General features: G+C 40.1%; 1 protein-coding gene across 1 annotated transcript; it reads right to left on the bottom strand.

Annotated features, from left to right (window-relative positions):
• Window positions 1-898: 898 nt before the first annotated feature.
• Window positions 899-18,753, bottom strand: calb2 (calbindin 2). Its single transcript, XM_022749957.1, has 11 exons — window positions 18,581-18,753; window positions 14,208-14,284; window positions 14,034-14,123; window positions 12,792-12,872; window positions 9,968-10,024; window positions 7,780-7,857; window positions 6,273-6,328; window positions 6,112-6,151; window positions 5,708-5,761; window positions 2,859-2,930; window positions 899-1,689 (listed from the first exon to the last, which is right to left on the bottom strand). The coding sequence occupies exons 1-11, from the start codon at window positions 18,672-18,674 to the stop codon at window positions 1,573-1,575; spliced, it is 816 nt and encodes a 271-aa protein (XP_022605678.1). The 5' UTR covers window positions 18,675-18,753; the 3' UTR covers window positions 899-1,572.
• Between the last annotated feature and the right edge of the window lie 2,193 nt (window positions 18,754-20,946).

Raw genomic sequence — 20,946 nt, 5'->3', positions numbered from 1 at the left:
TCCGTATCTCATTTTTAAGGTATTAAACTGATCGTTCTTATTTGGACCTATTTAAACTTGAAAGTCTCATCTCATTGTACAACTTGTGGACCGTTTGCTCTGTTGATTAAATGTCCTGCCTAAGGAACAATTGAATGACAGGAGATAAACTGAAAGACGACAACAAATTAATTTTTAATTTATGTCAACTAGGACTTTAGGCTATGCTTTGTGTTGTGCAGTTGTTCAGGGTTTCTTCAGCAATTTAGAGAGTTGTTTTGTTATCCTGACTCATTTCATTCACACAGAGGGAAAAAACGCAGGCAACACCTTATTGAGCTGACTAAGCAATATGACTCTACTTGTTTCTTTAGTCATTTTCATTACGCCCTCGAGAGAAAGGCATCGTGCCGCAAATAAATATGACTCAGTGCTACAGAGAAACAGCCATTATTTCTATCACGTTGATTACAATACACACTAAGCAACAAATTGGCAGGGAAAGCATAAGCAGTTGTAGTTGCTGGTGTTGAGCTGCCCAACTCTGACAACCAACATTAGCTATGTCCAATTTTAGTGTCTCTATAAGCTTACTTTGCTATAGCTATTGTATACCATGTTGCTCTTGTGACTGCATCTATCATTAAACCTCTTTTATGCTTATGCTGGTCTACTGAAGGCAAGGGAGCAGTTTCAAGCTGGGAGACCTCAATAAAATAGTGAAGTTGGTGTGCTGAAGGTCAGCACACCAGAGGGTAATGAAGAAATGTTACAGGCTGTAAGGCAAAGGTCCAGGAGGTACTCGTTTTTGTCAAGGCATAACCCACCGCTGGCGGTTAAGTCATTAACAAAATCACATTCATGAAATTTCAAAACTGATTTTATCTTAAGACATTTTATTAATATTTTCAATTGACAGTATCAGCCAAAAACAAACATTGAAAATGAAAATCATATCATGGCAATGGTACAGAAGAGTTTTCATGGAACAAGGGGCTTCAGGACAAACAGAAGTGGAAAAATCAATACCAGTTCAATCACAGACTATAAATTAGATAAATTCAACTACAGCTCACTGCAGTTTTGTTTTGACTATATATTGTTTCTAATGCAAAGTTGATAGAGCGAGGGAATGGAGGGGTCACTGAAGCTGGGGTCAAGGTTCAGGGGTTATCAATAGGTCAAAAGGTCGTTTCTGTGGAATAATGGGGTTTGGGCTTTTGGTCAGGAGTTGCAAGTCAGGCACAGCATGGGCGGCAGGGACGGGGATGAGTTTAGAAATGTTAAGACATGGGGAAGAATTGAGAGGGTGAAAATCTACAGGTTTCAGATAGGTCAGGGTCAGGGTTGAGAGGTCAGGTTGCAGAAAATAAGGGTTTAAGGAAGAAGAGCTGTTGTATGCTGACAGTGCACTTATCATTCATTCTGATGTTGTAACTTTAGAGCAGGTTGGGGAAATGATGGGGGAGGTGGGAGTGTCCGGCACATGCACCTGGTATATGTTCCCAGGCAGCTGGAAGTGGGAGTGGTCTCAGGAGAGCAGGGCGGGGCAGGCAGAGAAAATGATGATATGCAACAAGAGAGGAGGAAGAGTCACACAATTGGCTCCCTGCAGAGGACAATTTCCAGCTCGCCACGGTAGAGCTTCCCTCCATCAGACAGGCTCATGATGCTTTGCTTGTAGCCCGTCAGGTTCTTCACGTCCACCTCCTGAACAAGAGACAGGGAGGTAACATGGAGTCAGTGAAGCTGAGGAGGTCAACTAGGAATCTGAATTGAAGTAGAAATACTAATATTTTATTTGAATCAAAATCAAAGATAAGCTAGATAACTCTGTTAATTAGAGAGAGCATAGAGTTAAAAACCTTTGAGAAAGTGAAGAACAGATGATTGTTTGATGTTTTCGGCTAGAAAAGCTAATAATGATGACTGCAGTTTAATACTGCTGGCAAATTCTTTTGTTTTGAGTTGTTTCGACTAGTCTTTTCATGGTTGTAAGGTTTGGACAAACACTTAAAAGTACCTTATTTTGGTGGTTTCTCACCAGGAAGTATTGTGTTTTCTCTTGATGCCTGGCAAACATGGTGGGTACATTTCCTTCCTCATAAAATGTTCTAAAACCTGTTTTCAACCATGTTAGCTGGCACTCTTCTTCACATCTTTCTTTTTTTAAGTGCAGTTTTTTAGTGCAATATCACCACTATCTGTCAATGTGTGGAATAAGATGAAAATAGCAGAAGGGGTTTGTATTCAATACAAATACAAAAACATGTGTAATCAAAACACTGTGGTGCTACTAGAAGCAAAACTCCACTGTGTACATTTGTTGTGTGACTTGACCCAAGTATTCATGCTGGAGAACAGCTGATCTGACATTCTGGGTGGTTACGCTTAAATCACAGAGCTGAGAACTACAACTCGGTGTGGTACATAATATAAAAATAGAGCCCTTGAGTATCTTAAAGAAATGCTAATGACCACCAGAATAGAGCTGGTGTTGCTGACTTGTGCTCTCTAAGGTTTAATACCAACATCAGAATTTATTCCTTATTATCTATTGTAGCTTATTATGATATCATTTTTATGCAATTCTTTGAAAATTTATTGATTTGATGTCGTACATCTCTATCTTTACAAGGACAACAATGAATATATGTTAAACTTATTGTGTTGTCATTATGACATTTTTGTAGTTATGTATGATTTAATGTCCTGCTCTTAAACTAAAAAGGAGCACAAGTGATGGAAGGAGAGAATTGGTGTCAGGTGCCAGAAGTCACAATCCATCGCTACGCTCACAAAAAGCTGGTGTGCGCAATATGCCACAGGACCACAGTATGTGCTGGTATGCAAAATCTTTACCAAAGCCCTGAACTCACCTTCTTGTTTGTCTGGTAAAGGTCTCGTAGCAGAGCATCCAACTCCTGCTCATCAATGTAGCCATTACCGTCCTGAAAGAAGTCAACAGAAAACATCATTATTTTCATCTCCAAACAGACAGTAATGACTGGAAGGAAAGACGAGATTACCTCAACAATATGTAGCTCCCTATTATGCCTGTGTTTTGTTTTTATCAAGAAGTCCTATACTGCTATTTTTCTAAACAGTGTGTTCCAATTATCTTTGGATTCTGAGCTTCCTGTTTGTTTTTTTTTGCACTGCTCTGCTGCTCATCTTCATTCAATATTTGATGGCAGCCATCAAGAATGCACCAGCCAAATGGCCATTCATGAATGATGATTTTAAAAAAGACTTCCCATTCACAGCTCTGTAAAGGGGGTTAGCTGTAAAGTCAATATGGTGCCACTTTGTTAATTGATGAGTTATGTCTCAGAGTAGTGTTTACAATTTGGTGCCAGAAAATAAGTCCAAACTGTTGGAAATTTTCCTTTTGGCAAGTGGCACAAAATCATGTTCTGTTCATCTAGGCTCGGTTTCAAGATGACTTCAGAGCTGAGTGGCTTGCCAGTCTTATTTTTTGACATTAGGAGATGCTCTTTGATGTTTACAAAGCTAGACTGAAGTGTCCCAGATCTTGGGAATAAAGTGTGAATTCTGTTTATTTTCCCTTTAAGGATGAAAGACCCGGGACTCTGCAGAGTTATGGGAAAGCAGAGCAACATCAGGTATCAGCCACTCCGTCTTAAGTTGCGTGCAGTCTTGCATTTCAGACATTTTCCTCAAGTCCTCAAACAGTTTGGGGCGGTGGCACTGTTAGCCATATTAGTGTTCAGCTGACCGGCCACACTTTGCCCTACCCAAGATCTCTCAGCACCAGTGACAGCAGCTGCCTGTGTTTCAGCTGCAGGGCTGAGCTCATAACAAAATGATGAAACTAATTACACACATAAATGGTAGTGGTCCATTCGCAGAGAGTGTCTACATGAATGGACTGCAGTGGCTCATCCATAATTAAATATTCAACCCTGTCCTGTGCAAGTGAGCAAGAGAGACTGCAAGCGTTCAGTCAAACCCGAGACTTGAACATGCACGCAAACCCTCACTGCAGTGAAGGACTGCTCCATTCTGACTTCTCTGACTTTTAATGCCAAAGTTGGTAAAGTGGCAAGAATTCAAAATAACACAAAAAATATTTTAGCAAATGTTTGTTATTGTCCTTGGAAATAGAAATCTGACTTTAGTGTATGACAGTACGACAGTGTACTAAGATTTTTTTGTCGATGTTTTGTAGAGCTTTTGCAGCCATGGTACTACTACTGTTTTCTGAATATATTATTGCTAGAACCAGTTAAAGAATATTCAATTTCCAATTCTTAAGATTTTAAAGAATTTTTATCTTCTATTACTGATCAGTAATAACATTAGCAGCTGCAAAAAAATTCTTCCTGTCCCTACTCGGGTACATAAAACGGACCTCTCAACTCCTCCCATACTCCAAATACTCTCCTTCCCCCAGACCAAATATTGATGTTGTGTCTCAGTTCAACAGATATTCTACAGTGTTCACTGTGTTACAGTGAAAAACAACATAGTGCTTTATCTACTGCACAGTTTTACTCTAATGGGAAACCATTGGGGCAAACAATGTAGTAATTAGAACCCCTGTTAACAAGTTCAGATTTTAAAACTTCACAAATACAGATGAAGCACGTCTTTCCACATAAAGCAATTACAGTATCCATGCTGGATTTTAGTATTGCATATTTAAAAGTTTTTCCACTGTGAACATAAAGATGGTCTATTCTGTATACAAAAGACAAAGTATTTCAATTAAAATGTTGTATGCCATTACCTTTAAAATATGGAATATAGGAAGCATTTAACAGATGAGAACGGAGCTAAAAACTGAGCTAACTAGAGCACTGATGCTTTGCCACATCAAGGTCAATTGTTTACTGCCTCAAAAATTGAATCCATCGTCTTATAGCTAACTAGATTATGACTGCTCCTTCAGGCTCACAAAAACTCACATTGTCATAAACAAGGAAAATGATTTACCAGATGTACATTGTGTGTCCCCCCCTCCGCCCCTTTACTGTGCTCTATTCCCCTCTGTCTTGTATCGCCCTCCCTGTAGTCCCTCCCCAACAATCTACTGCTAATGTGGAAAATGTGGCCATTAACTGAACCACACAGCTCAACCACCCTGAGCTGTTTACAAAGGACCTAGGTGTGCCAAGCCTAACTCATATCCCTCGGCAGATGGGGGGGGGGGGCAAGCAATTTGCATATTTATGATTTTGACCAAAGGGAAACTCCAAAACAAACAGCGCTGAGTCATCCAGACAACTTGAAATTAAGCTTTTTCAAGCTCTGTTGCATTTCTATTCTTATTTTACAGCATGAATGTCGCTACATTTTATTTATTAGATTTCAGATACGGTGAGTGTTAGACAGATCCCATTTCAAGCTAGCTTCTGTTCCACTACACTTGGCTACATTAAATTAGTATATACAGTTATTTCATTAGCATTTATAACAACAGCCCCGGTGGTGTTTTTAATGGTGCCTCTGTGGCTAACACTCATGGGACTTCTAGTTGTTGCTAACAAAACAACTTTTTGATAACTGTTTCTAAATAAATATGATGAGGTGTTCAAATGTAACTGTCCAGCATTGTAGTAGGTACAAATTTATGACGGATGAAAGAAACTCTATGCTGCAATACAATGAAGACAGGAAGCTAGTGAAACAGAAGTGGGGCCACGTGCATGAAAAGCAGTCAGCAACTGTTATTTATTACCACCTTGAATAAAATGTCACCTACCTTGTCATAGTATGTGAAGATGGCATTGAACTGCTCCGTGGTCAACTTGACGCCCTGTGAAAACAAGAGTGGAGTCTCACTATCAGGCTACAAACTGTCATAAGTCAAAGTCACAGGAAGACAAAAAGTTTATCATAAATATTCCAAAGTAGATGCTACTCCATATTCATTATTTCAGTGACAAACGAGCTGTCTTTTTAAATAATGCCTTCATTTGATAGTGATGGTAGAGCCAGACAGGAAACATGGGGAAAGAGAGCAGGGGAATGAAATGCAGCAAACTTTCTGCCTGGGAGTTGAACCACTGCTCAGGGCATTTACGCCCATGTGGTATGCACCTTAGCCATTCAGCTATTCAGGTCGCCCCTAAATGAGCTATTTTGTGTACCGTGTTTGTTCCATACCTGGAATTTGAGTAAGAAATTCTCCTGAACAGGGAGAAGCCTGAGGGAGAGAAGGACTTCATTAGCAGACACAATAGCTGTTAAATTATTCACATCCGCCAGCAGGCAATGTGTTTCAACATTTATTTAGTGAACAAGAAGCAAGTAAAATTGCACATTACCTCGCCATCTCTGACAGGCCCAACTTCCCATCTCCATTCAGATCAAACATCCTGAGCTACAAAGTGGAAGCAGAACAGAGATAGGAAGGGACAGAGGAGAGACACTGAAAGCAAAGTTTTTATAGGTATATGCTGTCAAGAAGATAGAAAATATGGTCCCATAAATTTCATTGACTTGCGAAATAAAATGTACAACCATAAAGTTCCTACTTTTTATTATTCATCCACATTCTATTTTCATAGTTGTAGATGTTTAACAGCGAAGTGACTGTCCATAAAACAGACATTTCAGCCTACTGTATGCATCTGAGCTTTTACAGAATAGTAATCTAAAAAGTTCTTTTTTTAGGTGAGAGTTACTTTAGAGAGAAAGAATACAAAAGACATGACTTCTTAAAAGCATTACATTCTTCCAAAGAAACATAATGTTAATGGATGTATATATATATATATATATATCCTCTTTTATTTATTACCAGTGACTTCTGAGTGATATTATACTACTTGCAATAACCAAAGCGAGAAAACACAGCTGTGTTATTTATCATAAGACTCATGGATTTATTTAAAAAACATTTATTTTCAAAATTTTAAAAGAGTAATCGGCACCTCTTAGCCAGACTCTGGAGAGGGCATTATGCTTGTTATTGTTGGCATAATAATACGTTATTCTATCTTTAATTTTGGCCATGCTACCCAATAGGTGTTGCACCCAGTCGAACGTTGCCCATCATCCTTGTTATTTGTTACTGTTATATTTGTTGTAAGTGATTCGGTTCATGTTTCATAGATCTCCAACACAGAGATCTCCTGCAGCTAATGCTAAACCAACAACAGCAGAAATATACATATAAAACTTTCTGTTCTCCTTTTAATTATTGTGTGAAGTTCATCTGAGAGTATGTTGAGGAAACTGCTTCAGCAAATCAGGTCAGGTCAGCTCTGGGGCTTCCAGGAAGAAGCAGATGTGAGCACATCTGGGCTGTAAACACAACCTGCAGGACATGAAGGGTTATGACCACTCAGCCGCACAGTGCTGCTGCCACCAACACGATAGGCCTCTGAGGTCCTCCAGGACAGATGGACACTAGACATACACCTTTCATAATGACAATACGGCTCACATTGTTTCTATGGGATTCTTTCCCCCAGATTATGCATTTTAAAACACTAGCAGTTTAGCTATTTATGGTTTACTTTGAGAGACGTGGATGCATAATCACTCCACTTTCCTCCTCACTTTATCTTATTAAAACCACTTTCTGAGCTGAGACCGGGACCTTGTTTACTACACAGCGCTTTGCAGAGGAGAACTAAACAAATTTTGGATAGTGTATTTTTTTGTGGAAATCAATAAAAAATAAAAATGAGTCTTATGTTCCTGAGTTTAGTCAAAGAGAATAGTAGTAACTTCTAATAACTATAAGCAGCTCAATTATACTGTGTGTAGGAAGTGTGGGCTTCTCCAGTGTGTCTGAGTGTGTATGAGTCCATGTGTGAGTCTTACTATGGTCTGTGTGTACTCCTGCAGCTTCTGGTCATCGTAGTGTCTGTTAGCCTTCTCCAGCAGGTCTGACAGAAAGCCCTGGGGACAGAGACGCGTAGATAAAAAAAAAAAAAGAAGAAAAGAGAAAGAACAGGCAGATGTGTGGCATGTGCAGGTCATTCAGTTTTCACCACTGAAGAGAAAAATCACAACTATGCAAGAGCTTTATTTAATGTTTGGGGAGTCAACGCAACCATGAGAGGTCAAAGGTTTAACAGACGTGTTCATGAGTTCTTTGATAATTATCTGAAATCATGCAAAATGGCAATCTTTTGCAAACCTAAAATACTGTAAAATCTGCCACAATCACAGGGTGAAGAATTACTCACATCCTTTAACTAAAGTTACCAGGTTTTTATTGGCACTAAGTAAAAGTAGTGACAGTAACATGTACTCAAGAATCCAAAGTACAAGTAATAGTAGTAGATAAGAGTGCAATTTAGTGTCTTCTGAATATTTGGAAAGCTTAAAATAATGAAAAATAGATGAAAAACAAAAGGAATGAGGAAAAGAGGAGCGTAAAAAAAAAGTTAATAAGGATGGAAGATCAAAAGAAGGATGGAGGGACTGAAAAATGATGATAGCAGTAGTATTTTATGTGTTTATTCTGTGATTTGTATGTGAAATCCTACTTAGTAAAAAGTAACTAAAGTCATTAGGTGCAGTAAAAGTGGTGCAGTAAATGTATACAGTCTCTTAAAGTGAAGGTGGTCAAGCAGCATTATCTCAAATGTACTCTTACATCACTTGTACAGTATTTGAATCCATCTACTATGATATTTTCCATGACTGCTCACAGTCATATGGTCGGACATATGTCTGCTGCCTCTGATCTCATCTGCATTTTCCCAAAGCTTTTACGAGGCACACCTGAGTAACTCCTCTGCACCTGGTCAACTGGAAGAAATGTGATCCCAGAACAGCCCAAGCAGCATAATGTGTACATGAGGCATAATCACTGACCCCATTAACGCTCATCTCCCCAGTGTGGAGCTTTTTCCTTTTATATAATTTGACACAATATTTCCAAGAGATGATGAAGTGATAAGATTTGTGTAATCTGTAAAGCTGTTTGCATCTGAATTCTCACCTGAAAAACACATTCATGGTCAATGGGGAATTTCCTGTGGGGCAGCCACTTAACTCCTCTGTCAAAGCTGTTGCCTGGCTTTACCCAGTGATATGCTCTTATGCATCAAACGAAAGTGAAGCAATACATTGTAAGTGGAAGTTTTAAGCTAATATGTCCCTATGCTGACCCACAGCATACTGGGGCATATTCACTATGTCAGTCTTTTGTCTTTACTTAGCAGTGTCTTCATTTTTACAGTTTTTTTGAGGCCATTAAAATAATAGTTTAACATTTCTGGAAAAATGTTTATTTGCTTTTTTGCCAAGGTTTTGATAAGAAGATGCTAAAAATCAGGCTAGGTTAGTTAGCAGGCTGTTAGCTTAGCTTATTTTAGTTTGGCTGTTTTTAGTTTAGCCAAACTTCATGCAAAGTGAAACTGATTTGCTTAGCTGACTTTAGCTTCATATCTAATTTGCAGACATGAGAGTGGCATCAATCTATTCATCAAATTTTTGTCAAGGAAGCAAATGAGTGTTTAAACACACGGATTCAGAATTAGTCTGATAATGAGGTAGTTACTGATCATAACACAAAACTAGTGGATTGTTTTCGCCTCTTTCTTCTTTTTATTGGTGCAAAACAACATAAGTAGGAGGTTACTTAACATAAATGCATAAAAGTGCATAAAAGTTAAGAAAAGAAGACTATTACAGTGGTTTATATGTAAATAAAATGTCAATGATTACAGGAGAAGACAGGGAACATTGTTTAAGTAGCTACTTAAGTGGGTACTTTGTTACTACTGTTATAATTATAGTTTAGGGAGGGTGCTCTGTAAGTGAGCGTGTGTGTTGATGTGAAAATGAATGTGCGTGGGGGGAAAAAAGAAAACAAAATAAGAATAAGTATGACTAAGTAAGCAGATTAATAAATAATGGGTATTTGTAATATTTGCAAATTAGGTACTACAGGTTATCCTAGCCTTAGGATGAATATGACATTTTACATAAAAGCCATTTCCATTAATAAAGTTTGATGTTAATGTGTTGATGAGAATGATATATATTTACGACATACCTTCAATTCATTTGCTTCAATATAGCCACTGCGATCTGTATCATATCGCCGCCATGCCTAAAAGAAATCAACAAAACAAAAGAAACAGTGGATTGAATTTCCTCTGCACAAAGACACGGTTCTCCAGAGTGATTTACATTTCTTCCCCCACACATAAATCCTCTCTGATCGAACCCCGGCTTGCTCTTTAACTGCGCTAAGAGTTTGATTTTTCTCTGGTGCAGAGCAGAAGTCGTTCCAGAGGGAACGACTACAGAACCCTTGGACCATCACTGTAATCACACAGTTTTCAATACAATCCCATTCGCCCACATACAGAGCGGAGGGCAACGACAGAGTGAGAGAGAAACGAGGGAGAGAAAGTCATTTTAATGAATGTTTTAATCTAGCAGCTGTCCCTGTCCAAAGAAGGGCTCCTTATCAAAGATGGATTGCCTTCCCCCTTTCTCCTTCTCCTCTCCTCCTACCCCTCTGCTCCTCCTCTCCTCCTCTGGGCTCTGCAGAGAGGAGCTACAGTGGTGTTATCCATTATATATGACTCTGAAAATAGAAGGTTCTGCTTCCTCATTCTAACCCTTTAAAAAACCTCTCTGCCCACCTCCTCCTCCCTGCACCCTTCAGCAAAGACGGATTAATCCTCCTCTCTTGTTTTATGTTCTCAAACTCTGGCTCTCAACTTCCCATCGACATTTCATTTACGCCCTCTCTGTTCCTGCTTTCTCTCATTTGCCCTTTTGTATCCTTCTCTCTTTCCACACCTTCTCTTTCATTCACCCTCCATCTCTCATTTCATTATTCCCTCTCAGTTTGACACAGGAGACAAGGACTCTTTCCTACATGTAATTGGTTTCTAATTGGCTCCATCCTTTCATTGTGGCACATCTAACATGAAATCTGCCATTTTCTTATCTTCTGAGGGTATTTTGTGGAATAAATGAATTTCCTTTTTCTGGTACCATCTTGCTCTGCAGAGGGCTTTTTGTTACTCTGACTTTCATTCATTATTCAAAATTCACAGCACTACGCCACACTTTGAAATTTTCATATATGGTTTCTTAAACAACATGGCTGTTATATACAGAGTGAAATGGACATGCTCATTTTCCTAGAGGTGCTGCTAGTTACTAGTACTGTGTGGTTAATTTTGTTATAGTTACGTGTTAGCTAAACTGATTTAGTCGCTTTGCTAGCCATTGCTGTCCTGTTGTTAGCGCATTTGAGACAGATGTTTTAAACAGATGTTAAAAGATGTACACCACATGAAAATACTGTTACATCGTTTCTGGTCCTGACTAGCCTCAGCAAAGCAGGTTCAAAAGTACAGTTAAGTGCTTGGGGCAAGTTAAAATTTCACGTGGTCACATTAGTGCAAGCGCTTGATAATCCCTGGGCACCGGCTCAGTTCGTCATCAGCGCATGTACGCGCAAAATGAGGAGAGAGAGGAAGAGGCTGGTGCAGAGGGAGAGCCAACGAGAAGTCCCAACGCAGACACAATGGATGATGGGAGTGCAGGCTACAGGCAGGGAGAGACCGACTGAGCCAGTGAAGAAGAAAGTACTACTTTCAACCAAAATGGCTAACACAGTACCTGCGGTTGCGGTGCGAAGATGCTATGCTGTGTGGTACTGTGATCACGGCACTGCTCGAAGTAAAAGAGGAACTCCTGTTCACATGTGCTGGTGCGACCAACTGAGAAAGTTGTGAAATTATTCTGGAGCCCTGAAGTTTCAGACATTTTTCTATAAAGTTACTGCAGATTCTGAGAGATTTAGTCACTCAGTGTATAGTACTGTGTGTCATATGAATGACTTTCTAACACAACTGGTGGTGACAAAGTTTTAAATTTTCTAATTCTACCAACGGTGATTTTAGGCCAAAACATGCTTCTTTACGTAAACAAATGTGTATGGGAGTCATTTGAAAACACTGATGTAGCTGTTTCTTTTATACTCTATACAGATTATACTGATTATATTACTTATGAAGATTATATCATTTGTTTTTCCATTTGAAATTTGATTCAATGATTTTCATGCTTAATGCTCATGTCTGCACTGTGTGTTGAGATTTGTGTGTCAGCTCCTCTGCCAATCTCATAACAGCCATAACTGCAGCAGACATTCACATGCATCTTTAGAGAACGATTTACAGCCTAAGTAATTAACACTAATCAGTTGCTGAGCATAAAACACTGAGGCTAACGTTGCACATAAAATCAGCTTGAGTCTTCTCAAGCTTTGCAGCAGACACAAATGTCAGGAGTGTTTACTGTCTAACAGTAACCAAAACATTCAATGAAATCAGTCCCATTACAAACCACTTACTCCTCCTTTTAACTTCCCTGAGGGGATTTATCTCTCAACTGCCTTTTTTTTTCTCTTCACTCCCTTGTCACATATCAGCCGTTATTTGTGCTCAGGCAGTTCTCCAGTCAATGTTCATGATAGACCAGGTGTGCTCGCTCGATTTGTAATCAGGCAGCTGTGTGCAATGGAGGCAGAGACTCTGTGGTTTTCATCCCAGACTACTCCAGGTTATTGTTCGAACTATCAAGAGGTAACTAATCCGTGAAATTAGCTAGTAGGTAGAAATGAAAAGAAACATGCATGCTGTCAGCCCTCCATGGTTGACTGACTCTGGTCTATAATGTACGGTTAGTTAAACTAAGACTGTCCTGGCTAATGGCACTTCATAGTGAACAAGAAGCTTTTGTACAAAAAGTCCAAAGGTACTGCAGAGACAGAGTTCGTTAAGAGGGGGCAGGAGCTTTGCATTAAAAAAATATACCGGTCCATCCACACACACTCAGAAACACACTCTTACCGCCATAAACTCGGCGCTGGAGCTGACAAACTGTCTGAAGCACAACAAGAAGTTCTCTTCAGTTGGGAGAATCTGGGCCAGCTGGAGAGAGAAATGACAGGAAAATGGGAGTGGTGAGAACACAAGATGGTGGAGTTGAGATGCTGGGAGAGAAGAAATGGAGACGGGGGAGCTTTTTGTCTGCAAAGCTTGAAATGGGCAACTCAGACATAAATAATAGAGAGACATAACCTCAGAGGCAAGGCTATGCCTAAATTGGAATTATTTTTTTTAGAAATCATGTTTTTTTGGATGCTCAGACAAAGCCTTTACATTGGATTTTCACCACAATAGTCGAACCTAAAACTCATTTGCAGGTTTTCTAGGCTGGATTATTGCTATCGCAGAAGCCCTCCGCCTCGCATCTCTTTCACATCTCACTCCAAAAATGGTAAAATCGAGGGAAAGTAATATCCCAAACTGATGCTCCACAGAGACTATCATAAAGACCGCATTTATGCAGTCGATCGGAGTATTGACCAGGCCTGTGAAGCCTGACTTGAAATGTTTTCTTTTGGCTCTGTGAATTATCTCACATTTTTCATTGATAACTTTTGTTGCCCTCCATAGAGAGCAGAGACCCGTTCTTCAGTTTTGTCTTTGGGTCTGAGCCACATTTCAGTGAAATTAACAAAGTGAATGCACATCAAAAAAATCCTCTTCAAGGCAAAGTATAAGTAGAACAACTCCAGTGAATGACTTAATTGAGTATATATGTATGTGTGTATGTATGTGTATGTGTATGTATATATGGCGCACTTGTTGTCTGAGTGGTTGAATAAAAAATATAGCAGATTTCAGGTAAACACTCAGAGAAACCAAAACCTGCAAGGCTGGGCGATGGGTCCAGGTGGGCGGGGCTTGGGGCATAGCTGAGAGCGGTGACTGCTTTGTTGTGACATCACAAAGTTACAGAAGTCCTGACGGCTTGTTTTAATGCTCAGTTTCTGAATACAGGCTGTGTGTATTTCTCTGTGGACTGAGCGCGTTGATACTTTCACAGTATTAATATAGAACCTAGACCTGCTCTATAATCAAAGAAGACACAGAAATCTCACTTTATACAATATGGGACCTTTACATTTCGAAAGAGTCTAGTTGTTTCCCCAATTCTGGTCTTTATGCTAAGCTAACCTTGCTGGCTGCTGACTGTGGCAAAATATATGAGAGTGGTATCTTGTGGTATCTTATCCAAAGTCTTACCTCTGACATCTCAATTCGTCCATCTTTGTTCTTGTCGAACTTCTGCATGAACTCCTTCATCTTTTCTCTGAATGTGGGGTTTGAAGGATCCTAGAACAGATTGGTACTCAATATGAGTGAAACCTGAGAGGTCAGTATATCTATCTGTGTTTAATGTATAGTCCCTGGACTTACCACCCCTGCTCCTCTTCGGGCCATCTCCAGCTCCCTGAAGAAGTTCTCCAGCTCCTTCCCCTCGATGTAGCCATTACCTGGAAGACGGACAGACTGTAACGCCATACAATAGGTACCACAAAGGGCTTTTGTCAGTATTGCTGACACGCAAAAACCCCATCAGCGCGGATGTGGTCACGGTGTCACAGTGTCAAACAGATCGCAGCATGGTTCAGTTTTGCTGGTATTGATTCAAACATGAGCCTTTTACCAGTAACTCCCTTCCTTCCCCTTCTGGCTCAATAGAGAAGACTATTGACTGACACAATGCGAACTGATCACTCCTCAAAGACACTGTGTTCACAGGGTTTTACGCAAGGAGAAGCTATATATGGAAAATTGCTTTTCTAGGATTGTGAAGGTGATGATCCACGGGCAGCTTCTTTTATTCCACTGAGATCAATACTGGATTCAGCGGGGAGTTTGGCCGATCAATATGGACAACAATGTAATGTGATGAATGACAGTGTAATGCCAAGAATAAAAGGTTGACTTTCAGACAATTTGTTTTTTAAGATGATCTTAACTGTGATAGTGATATTTTGTCGAGAAGACCTGATGCTCGCAACTTGTTTTACTGTGTAAGGGTCACATTTGTTAAATGGCGTTTATGCTAAGAGGATGTCCATCATATTTTCTTTGGATTCTGTAATGACAGATTTAGCCTGGGGACGACATAGTTGATTTTCTTCTCATCTTATTTTGTCATTGTTCCTGGTGTTCTGGTACCCTGACAGTACCTATTCAGAGGACAAATGAGTGTGCCTGCTTCACCCAGGTACTCTGTGAACCAGCGCCAATATTCTATCAACAAGCATGCTGAATGGCTGGACAGATGGCTCCAAACGATGTGACTAGCTGCTTCAATAAAACCCTGGAAGGCAGAGCCTGCCTCATTAAACACTAACAAAGATTATTATGCCATCCACTTCCTCTCCTCTCCCTCTAACTCGCTGTCGCTCTCTGCCATCTTCTATCGAACTCATCCTCTCCCCAGCCAACCAACATCTTAGCGTCTTTGTTCTATCCATGGAAATCTGTGTGCGTGCGTGCGTGTGTGTGTGTGTGTGTGGGCATGCATGCGTTCCTTAGTGATCTTATCAAAACTCATGAATACATGACGCTGTTTCAATAAGTGGGACAGTGAAATGCCTCGCTGCTATCGAGCCTTCCTCCTGTGGGTTTTATTGACATTTAACACTCTGGAGAGAAATGACCTGCTTGATAATTAAACAGAATAAAATGTGATTAACTACAAGGCGAACGGCACAAAATGACAATAAAAATAGATTTATGAATAGATTACGTCAGAGCGCTGTCATACATTCAATAAATGTAGCAATAGATCCATACAGCTCATTATACTTGTGCATGAGGGAGCATCTGTTTGCGGTTGTGCTGCTCATTCAGTAGAAGCATAAGTACTTTCTGTTCCAAACAGCCTTTAGACCACAGCTATATGCTGAAGGTACCCTATGTTTTTTTTTTTTTTTTTTAATGAAATACTGTATCTCCACTCCCTTCCAGATCATTCAGTTTAAATGTTAAATACTTAGCTTTATACCTCGTAATGAGAGCGCTCCCACCAACTTGCCTTCATATACTTTGGTCCTACTGCACAGCCACTTAAAGCAGCAACAACCCACGATCACACAAAAACACTTTCAGCCCAAACACACACTTTTTTGGGGATACTGTGTCAGGAGACGCTGGTAAAGACTTTTTACTCTTTTGGTTCTGATTCAAGTGCATATTTAAAGCCTATATAAAAGTGCATTTGCCTTCCAAACTAGAGTGCAGCCCTGTCTATTCAAATATTTTGTGTTGAGATCAAGGTTGGGTGAATTCAAGAGGTGGATTTTGGTTAATATTCCAAATTTCCATATCCAGGTTAATAAAAAAATAATGCTATAATTCTATAACTGCTATAATTAGCAAAAGGAACTGCAGTTGTTTCCTTTTGCAGCTTCTAAGTGATTGAATTAAAAAGACCTGACAGAGGCAGCAGAGAAAGATGAGAGGGACACGGAGTGGAGGAGCAGCGAGAGACACAATCCAGAAGAGATTTGATCCTGGGCCAACAGGGGAATATGTGGTTGCATCATCTCTGGGTGCATCGCCTCTTGTGTATTTTTATCTGCTACTCAGGGATGTTTACTCAATCTGAGCAAACAAATTAACTCCCCTTTCTTTCTGCTGAGCCAGAAGACACTCCCAGAAATGAGAGCAGAAATCAAACACTCCAGCCAAATCTGTTGATACACGCTGGTTGTATTTGATTTGCAAAGTGGGCTCACTGCAGAGCACAGTATGTAAAATACCTCGGCATCAGGACTCAAAAACCTGGATGGCATAGGACAGCTATCAATAAACACTGTAACCAAGCCGAAAAGAGTACAAACAAAAACAGATATGACAACTTTGTCTGCACATAGGCTCATATGGAGAAGCTCAGCTGCTGAGCCCCCCCACCCAACTCCTCACTCCACCTTGATTTCCCTGTGGAGTATGTTTCAGCATGTATGCATCAAAACAGATCGTGGTAACAATGAATTCCCAGGAGTGTGTGTGTGTGTGTATGTGTGTATGTGTGTGTGTGTGTGTAAAAGGAGTAATTGAGACACTCGCCTTGTCTGCAGGTGTATTCTGGACACCTCAAGAAAGTTGGTTGAACGAGCAAAACTGAGGATTTGCTGTTTAATAATGACCAGTTGCAGCCAGGAATTACCGGTCACATAGTCTAGCCCACTTTCTGGTTTATGATTTATGAAAATTTAAATTAGCTGACAGTATCTGGTCACTAATAGCCAGGAAGTTGGTGTCAGTTCGATGTTATCTCCTAATTATCTGGCACAGCAAAGGGCACTGGGCTTGTCCTCCAGGGCAGGATGAAGCCTCCGATGCTGTAATGTGAGCCAATTTTACCCAGTTTGGCAATTCATTAAAGGGCAATGAGATAAATAAAAAGTTTTAGATGAAATTTTTCACATTGAACATTGTGGACTTTGTGGAGTCCGTCCAGTGTTTTTCCAAAGGGTTTGATCAGTTTTCTCACGAGAATGTCCTCAGTCCACAGAAGTGTCCATAATTCTCAATGAGCCTTTCATTACAGCAGCACGCCTGATGAATTTGTGGAAAGTAAAGGGAACTTGTTTGTACTGTCACACAGACACATGCACGTTGCACATGGACATTTGAAGAGTGGGAAAGAAAGACTGAACTGACGGATCTAGATGGAGACAAACAGGATCAATGCAACAAGATGAGATTGAGACTGGAAAGAGAGAGAGAGAGAGAGAGAGAGAGAGAGAGAGTGTGTGTCACATCACATAAATCCATTTTTGCTATAGTGAGCGATCTCTGCTGCTGAGACACTTGACTTATTGATGAAACTTAAATAAGCCAGTTTTTGATTGGAAACTGATATCAATACAAGGAGCCATTTAGTTATGGTAACATCCAAATGATCAATGATTATAGGTTGTTTGAAACACTAATTAGATAATGAATTTATTGGTAATTAACACTAAATTGAAAGTGTAAAACAAATGTCTTCACTGGGCTATAGAAACAATGAAAATGTCAGGGTGGACTTCGGGCACAGTGGGAGGACTTGACTTCTCCTGGAGCGCTCATCAGAGGAACAAAGCTGCAGGCATCAATCCGTCAACTATATAATCACCATTTCATATGCATTTTATACGGTTTACCGAGCATTTAGAGCTTATGTATTTAAATACTATAAGGTCCATATATATTTCGGAATACTATGTCTTTTAATACAATAACTTAATATCTATAGAACTTAAAAAAAAAACAAAAAAAACATATCAAAAATTCACTTAGAAAAAAAGGTCGAACTTTTTGTTGATGACAAAATATCATGTTATGAAATCAGCTCTTAAACGGCAGGTAGCTATTTAACTCGAAAATGTACCTTTTTTTGTTAGTTTATTTATCAGAAAACATGAAGACGAAGAATGTCATCACCAATTACAGACAAAATAGTCCCTATAATTGACTTAATTATATACCTGTGAGGCCATTCAGATCTTTTAGGACAAAAAAGTGAGTTTACAGAATCCTAGCAATTTATTTCACTGATTCAGTTTCCTAAATTGTCATTTTATTGCCCCCCAAACGATGAAACTTTGCTGTTATATTATTTTTATATGACAGTTAAATGGCTGTATTAATGTTTGGTCTAAAGTTTAAGTCCCTTTTTCATTATCATTAACCTTCCTTCGATCGGCTGCCTTTTACACCAGTGATCAGTCATATTTCATGAATTTTGAATCTGGATCAACTTTTAGAAAGAAAAAAAAAAGTCCTACCGTCCGCGTCGAAATGTTTCCAAATGTCCAGGAACTGGGACGCGGTGACCTCGGCCAGGTGCAGGTGAGGAGGCTGCTGTGCTTTGTTTGCCATGATGCTCTCGACGGATGCTGCTGCAGGTCAGACGCCAGAAAAATCCGCTACTAACTTTTCTCAGCCTCTTGTTCAAACACACCCCAAACACACTGTAGCCCCAGCGCGCCGCCTGTCGCTTTTTAACCCCGGCGCAGGAGCTGCAGCGCCGCTTAACCGCCGCTGGAGGCGCACTGTGACCGACCGCGTCCATCTGAGTCAGCGTCTCTCTCTCGCTCTCTCTCTCTCTCTCTCTCTCTGTTTCTGTGCGTGTGTGTGTGTGTGTGTGTATGTGTGTGTGTCCAGTGCTTCCAAGCTGGATGTATAGTTTAGTGATGGGACGTCTTGGGCACTGCAGTGAACAGACAGGTGTGTGTGTGTGTGTGCGTGCGCGAAAGATGGAGATGCAGATTGTTTTGTGTGGTTGATCCAGTGCACGCGCATGCATGTGAATCCCCATATTTCAGTCTGCACGTGAACTGCATGCCCCTGTGTGTGTGAGCTGTGTGTTCTTTCCTCCCACATCTGTGTGTAGCAATCTAAGCGTGCAGCTCCCCGAGCCTGTCTACCAGTGTGTGAGGCTTCTCAGACTTAATTAGAACTCACACACTAATCACATTCCCCACTGCCGCTAGCCAGCTGTGATTAGCCCACATAATAAATGTAAATTCTGAAAAAAAAAAGGGAGGGGGGCCGTTTTCATTAATGGTCAGTCTACTGTGCAGATGGGAGGCAAAGCCACAGATCCCATTAGGAGAATGAGAATGTGCTCATATGTATTTCTTCTACTCGTTTACTGCAAGAGGTGATAATATTCAGGATGAAGTAACAGGACTGTAATGAGCAGGAGTGCAAGTATCCCTGGAAGCATTTTCCTTCTGTTGCAGCTTTTCAAATGGTATGAATGTTAAAAATATGTTTCTATTCACCCGTGCTGTGTTTCTGAAATCCTGTGAAGGGCACTGGGTGTGTTTTAGGAGTTCCATAGGTTGATTTCATGCCAGCCTTTAATGGACATTTTGACTTGTGATAGCATGACAGGACAGGAATTACTCAATGGTTATTAATTAATCTTATAAATGACTTCTTTGCCTTTCCTGCTATGAGTCAGAATGTTTGCTGTGAAGAAACAAGAGAAAGAAATAAATCAAGGATGCTCCATTCAGTCATCTGTGACTGTATAGCAGTGAAATCTTAAACCGTCTTAAACCTGCATTAAATGTTTTTGGCCCCTTGTGGGCAGTGCAATATTGACATGTTGTCACATCATAAATTTTGTATGCGTTACCAGTTCCCTGTGTACTCATCCAGCAGACAGAGCAACATTAGTGTTTATTTAAAGTCAAGGTGAATGTAAGTCCAATATTCACTCTTTTTTTTCTCTCTTTTTTCTGTCTCTACCGACTCCTGATGGAAATATCTGACTCTTTAGCCTAATTTAGCATGAAGACTGGAAAGAGAGAGGAACAGCTAGCTTAGCTCTCTCCAAAATTCAAAAAGATATACACATATACATGTGTCAACAGCTCTCAAGCTCACTAATTAATACATTGAATCTTGTTTCTTTAATCCAAACTCAAACAGAGATATAAAATTGAACACCTCTGGTTTGAGAGGTGTTAGTTGGTGTTTCTATTTCTTCCTTTTATCCAGTGCTTTAGTGCAGCGTCTTCAGCTGCAGGTCAGGTTGCCATATGGTCAATTAGACCTGGTTTTGGTATTTGTCTTTGTATGAGAAGCCAGACTAGGTTGTTTCTGCAGCTTCCAGTCTTTATGCTAGAAACCAGGCTAATAACTCCCGAGCTCTGGGTGTTGTCCTCTAAAGGAAGTGCTGACTGAACTTCTAAAGGAGTGAGCTCATTGAGTTAAAAGTTAACGAAACCAGATGTTCTTAAGTGACTTTTAGTGACTGTTTCAGTAATAGGATCGCTCATTTGTGTTTTGTAATCATATCAAAAGTAAATGACAAGCCAGACATGCTTGTGCAGTCAATGCTGCATCTTAACATTTTGTACGTTCTGTGCTATAACTCAAGTTTACAGCAGTTGAAGCTGTGGCGAATAATTAAGACGATCCAGATGAAACAAGTTGGCACCATCATTCCTATAGCTGAACTTGAACCTGTCACGTCTCCTCAGAGGTGGAGCAGTAATTTTCCAGATCCACCTTGCTGCATACTAGTACAGTGCTGACACACTGCTGGCAGCCGGCTCCTATTGGAGGCAGCGTGTGAAAGTCAGCAGAGACGTTGCCTCACCAACGCTTTTCCTTACGCTTGTAAAAGTCACATTCA

This window comes from Seriola dumerili, unplaced genomic scaffold (genome assembly GCF_002260705.1).
Source record: "Seriola dumerili isolate Sdu_G_001 unplaced genomic scaffold, Sdu_1.0 BDQW01000147.1, whole genome shotgun sequence".
In the NCBI taxonomy this organism is placed as follows: domain Eukaryota; kingdom Metazoa; phylum Chordata; class Actinopteri; order Carangiformes; family Carangidae; genus Seriola; species Seriola dumerili.
Note: the sequence above shows the minus strand (reverse complement) of the source record. Positions and strands in the feature narration are given on the sequence as shown.

Excerpts from the sequence above, each read along its gene's own strand:
- calb2 (XM_022749957.1), bottom strand. The coding sequence starts at position 18,674 with ATGGCAAACAAAGCACAGCAGCCTCCTCACCTGCACCTGGCCGAGGTC. Across the intron at positions 14,124-14,207 it reads CCCGAAGAGGAGCAGGGGTG|GATCCTTCAAACCCCACATT; the intron begins GTAAGTCCAGGG and ends AATCTGTTCTAG. Across the intron at positions 12,873-14,033 it reads GACGAATTGAGATGTCAGAG|CTGGCCCAGATTCTCCCAAC; the intron begins GTAAGACTTTGG and ends TTCTCTCTCCAG.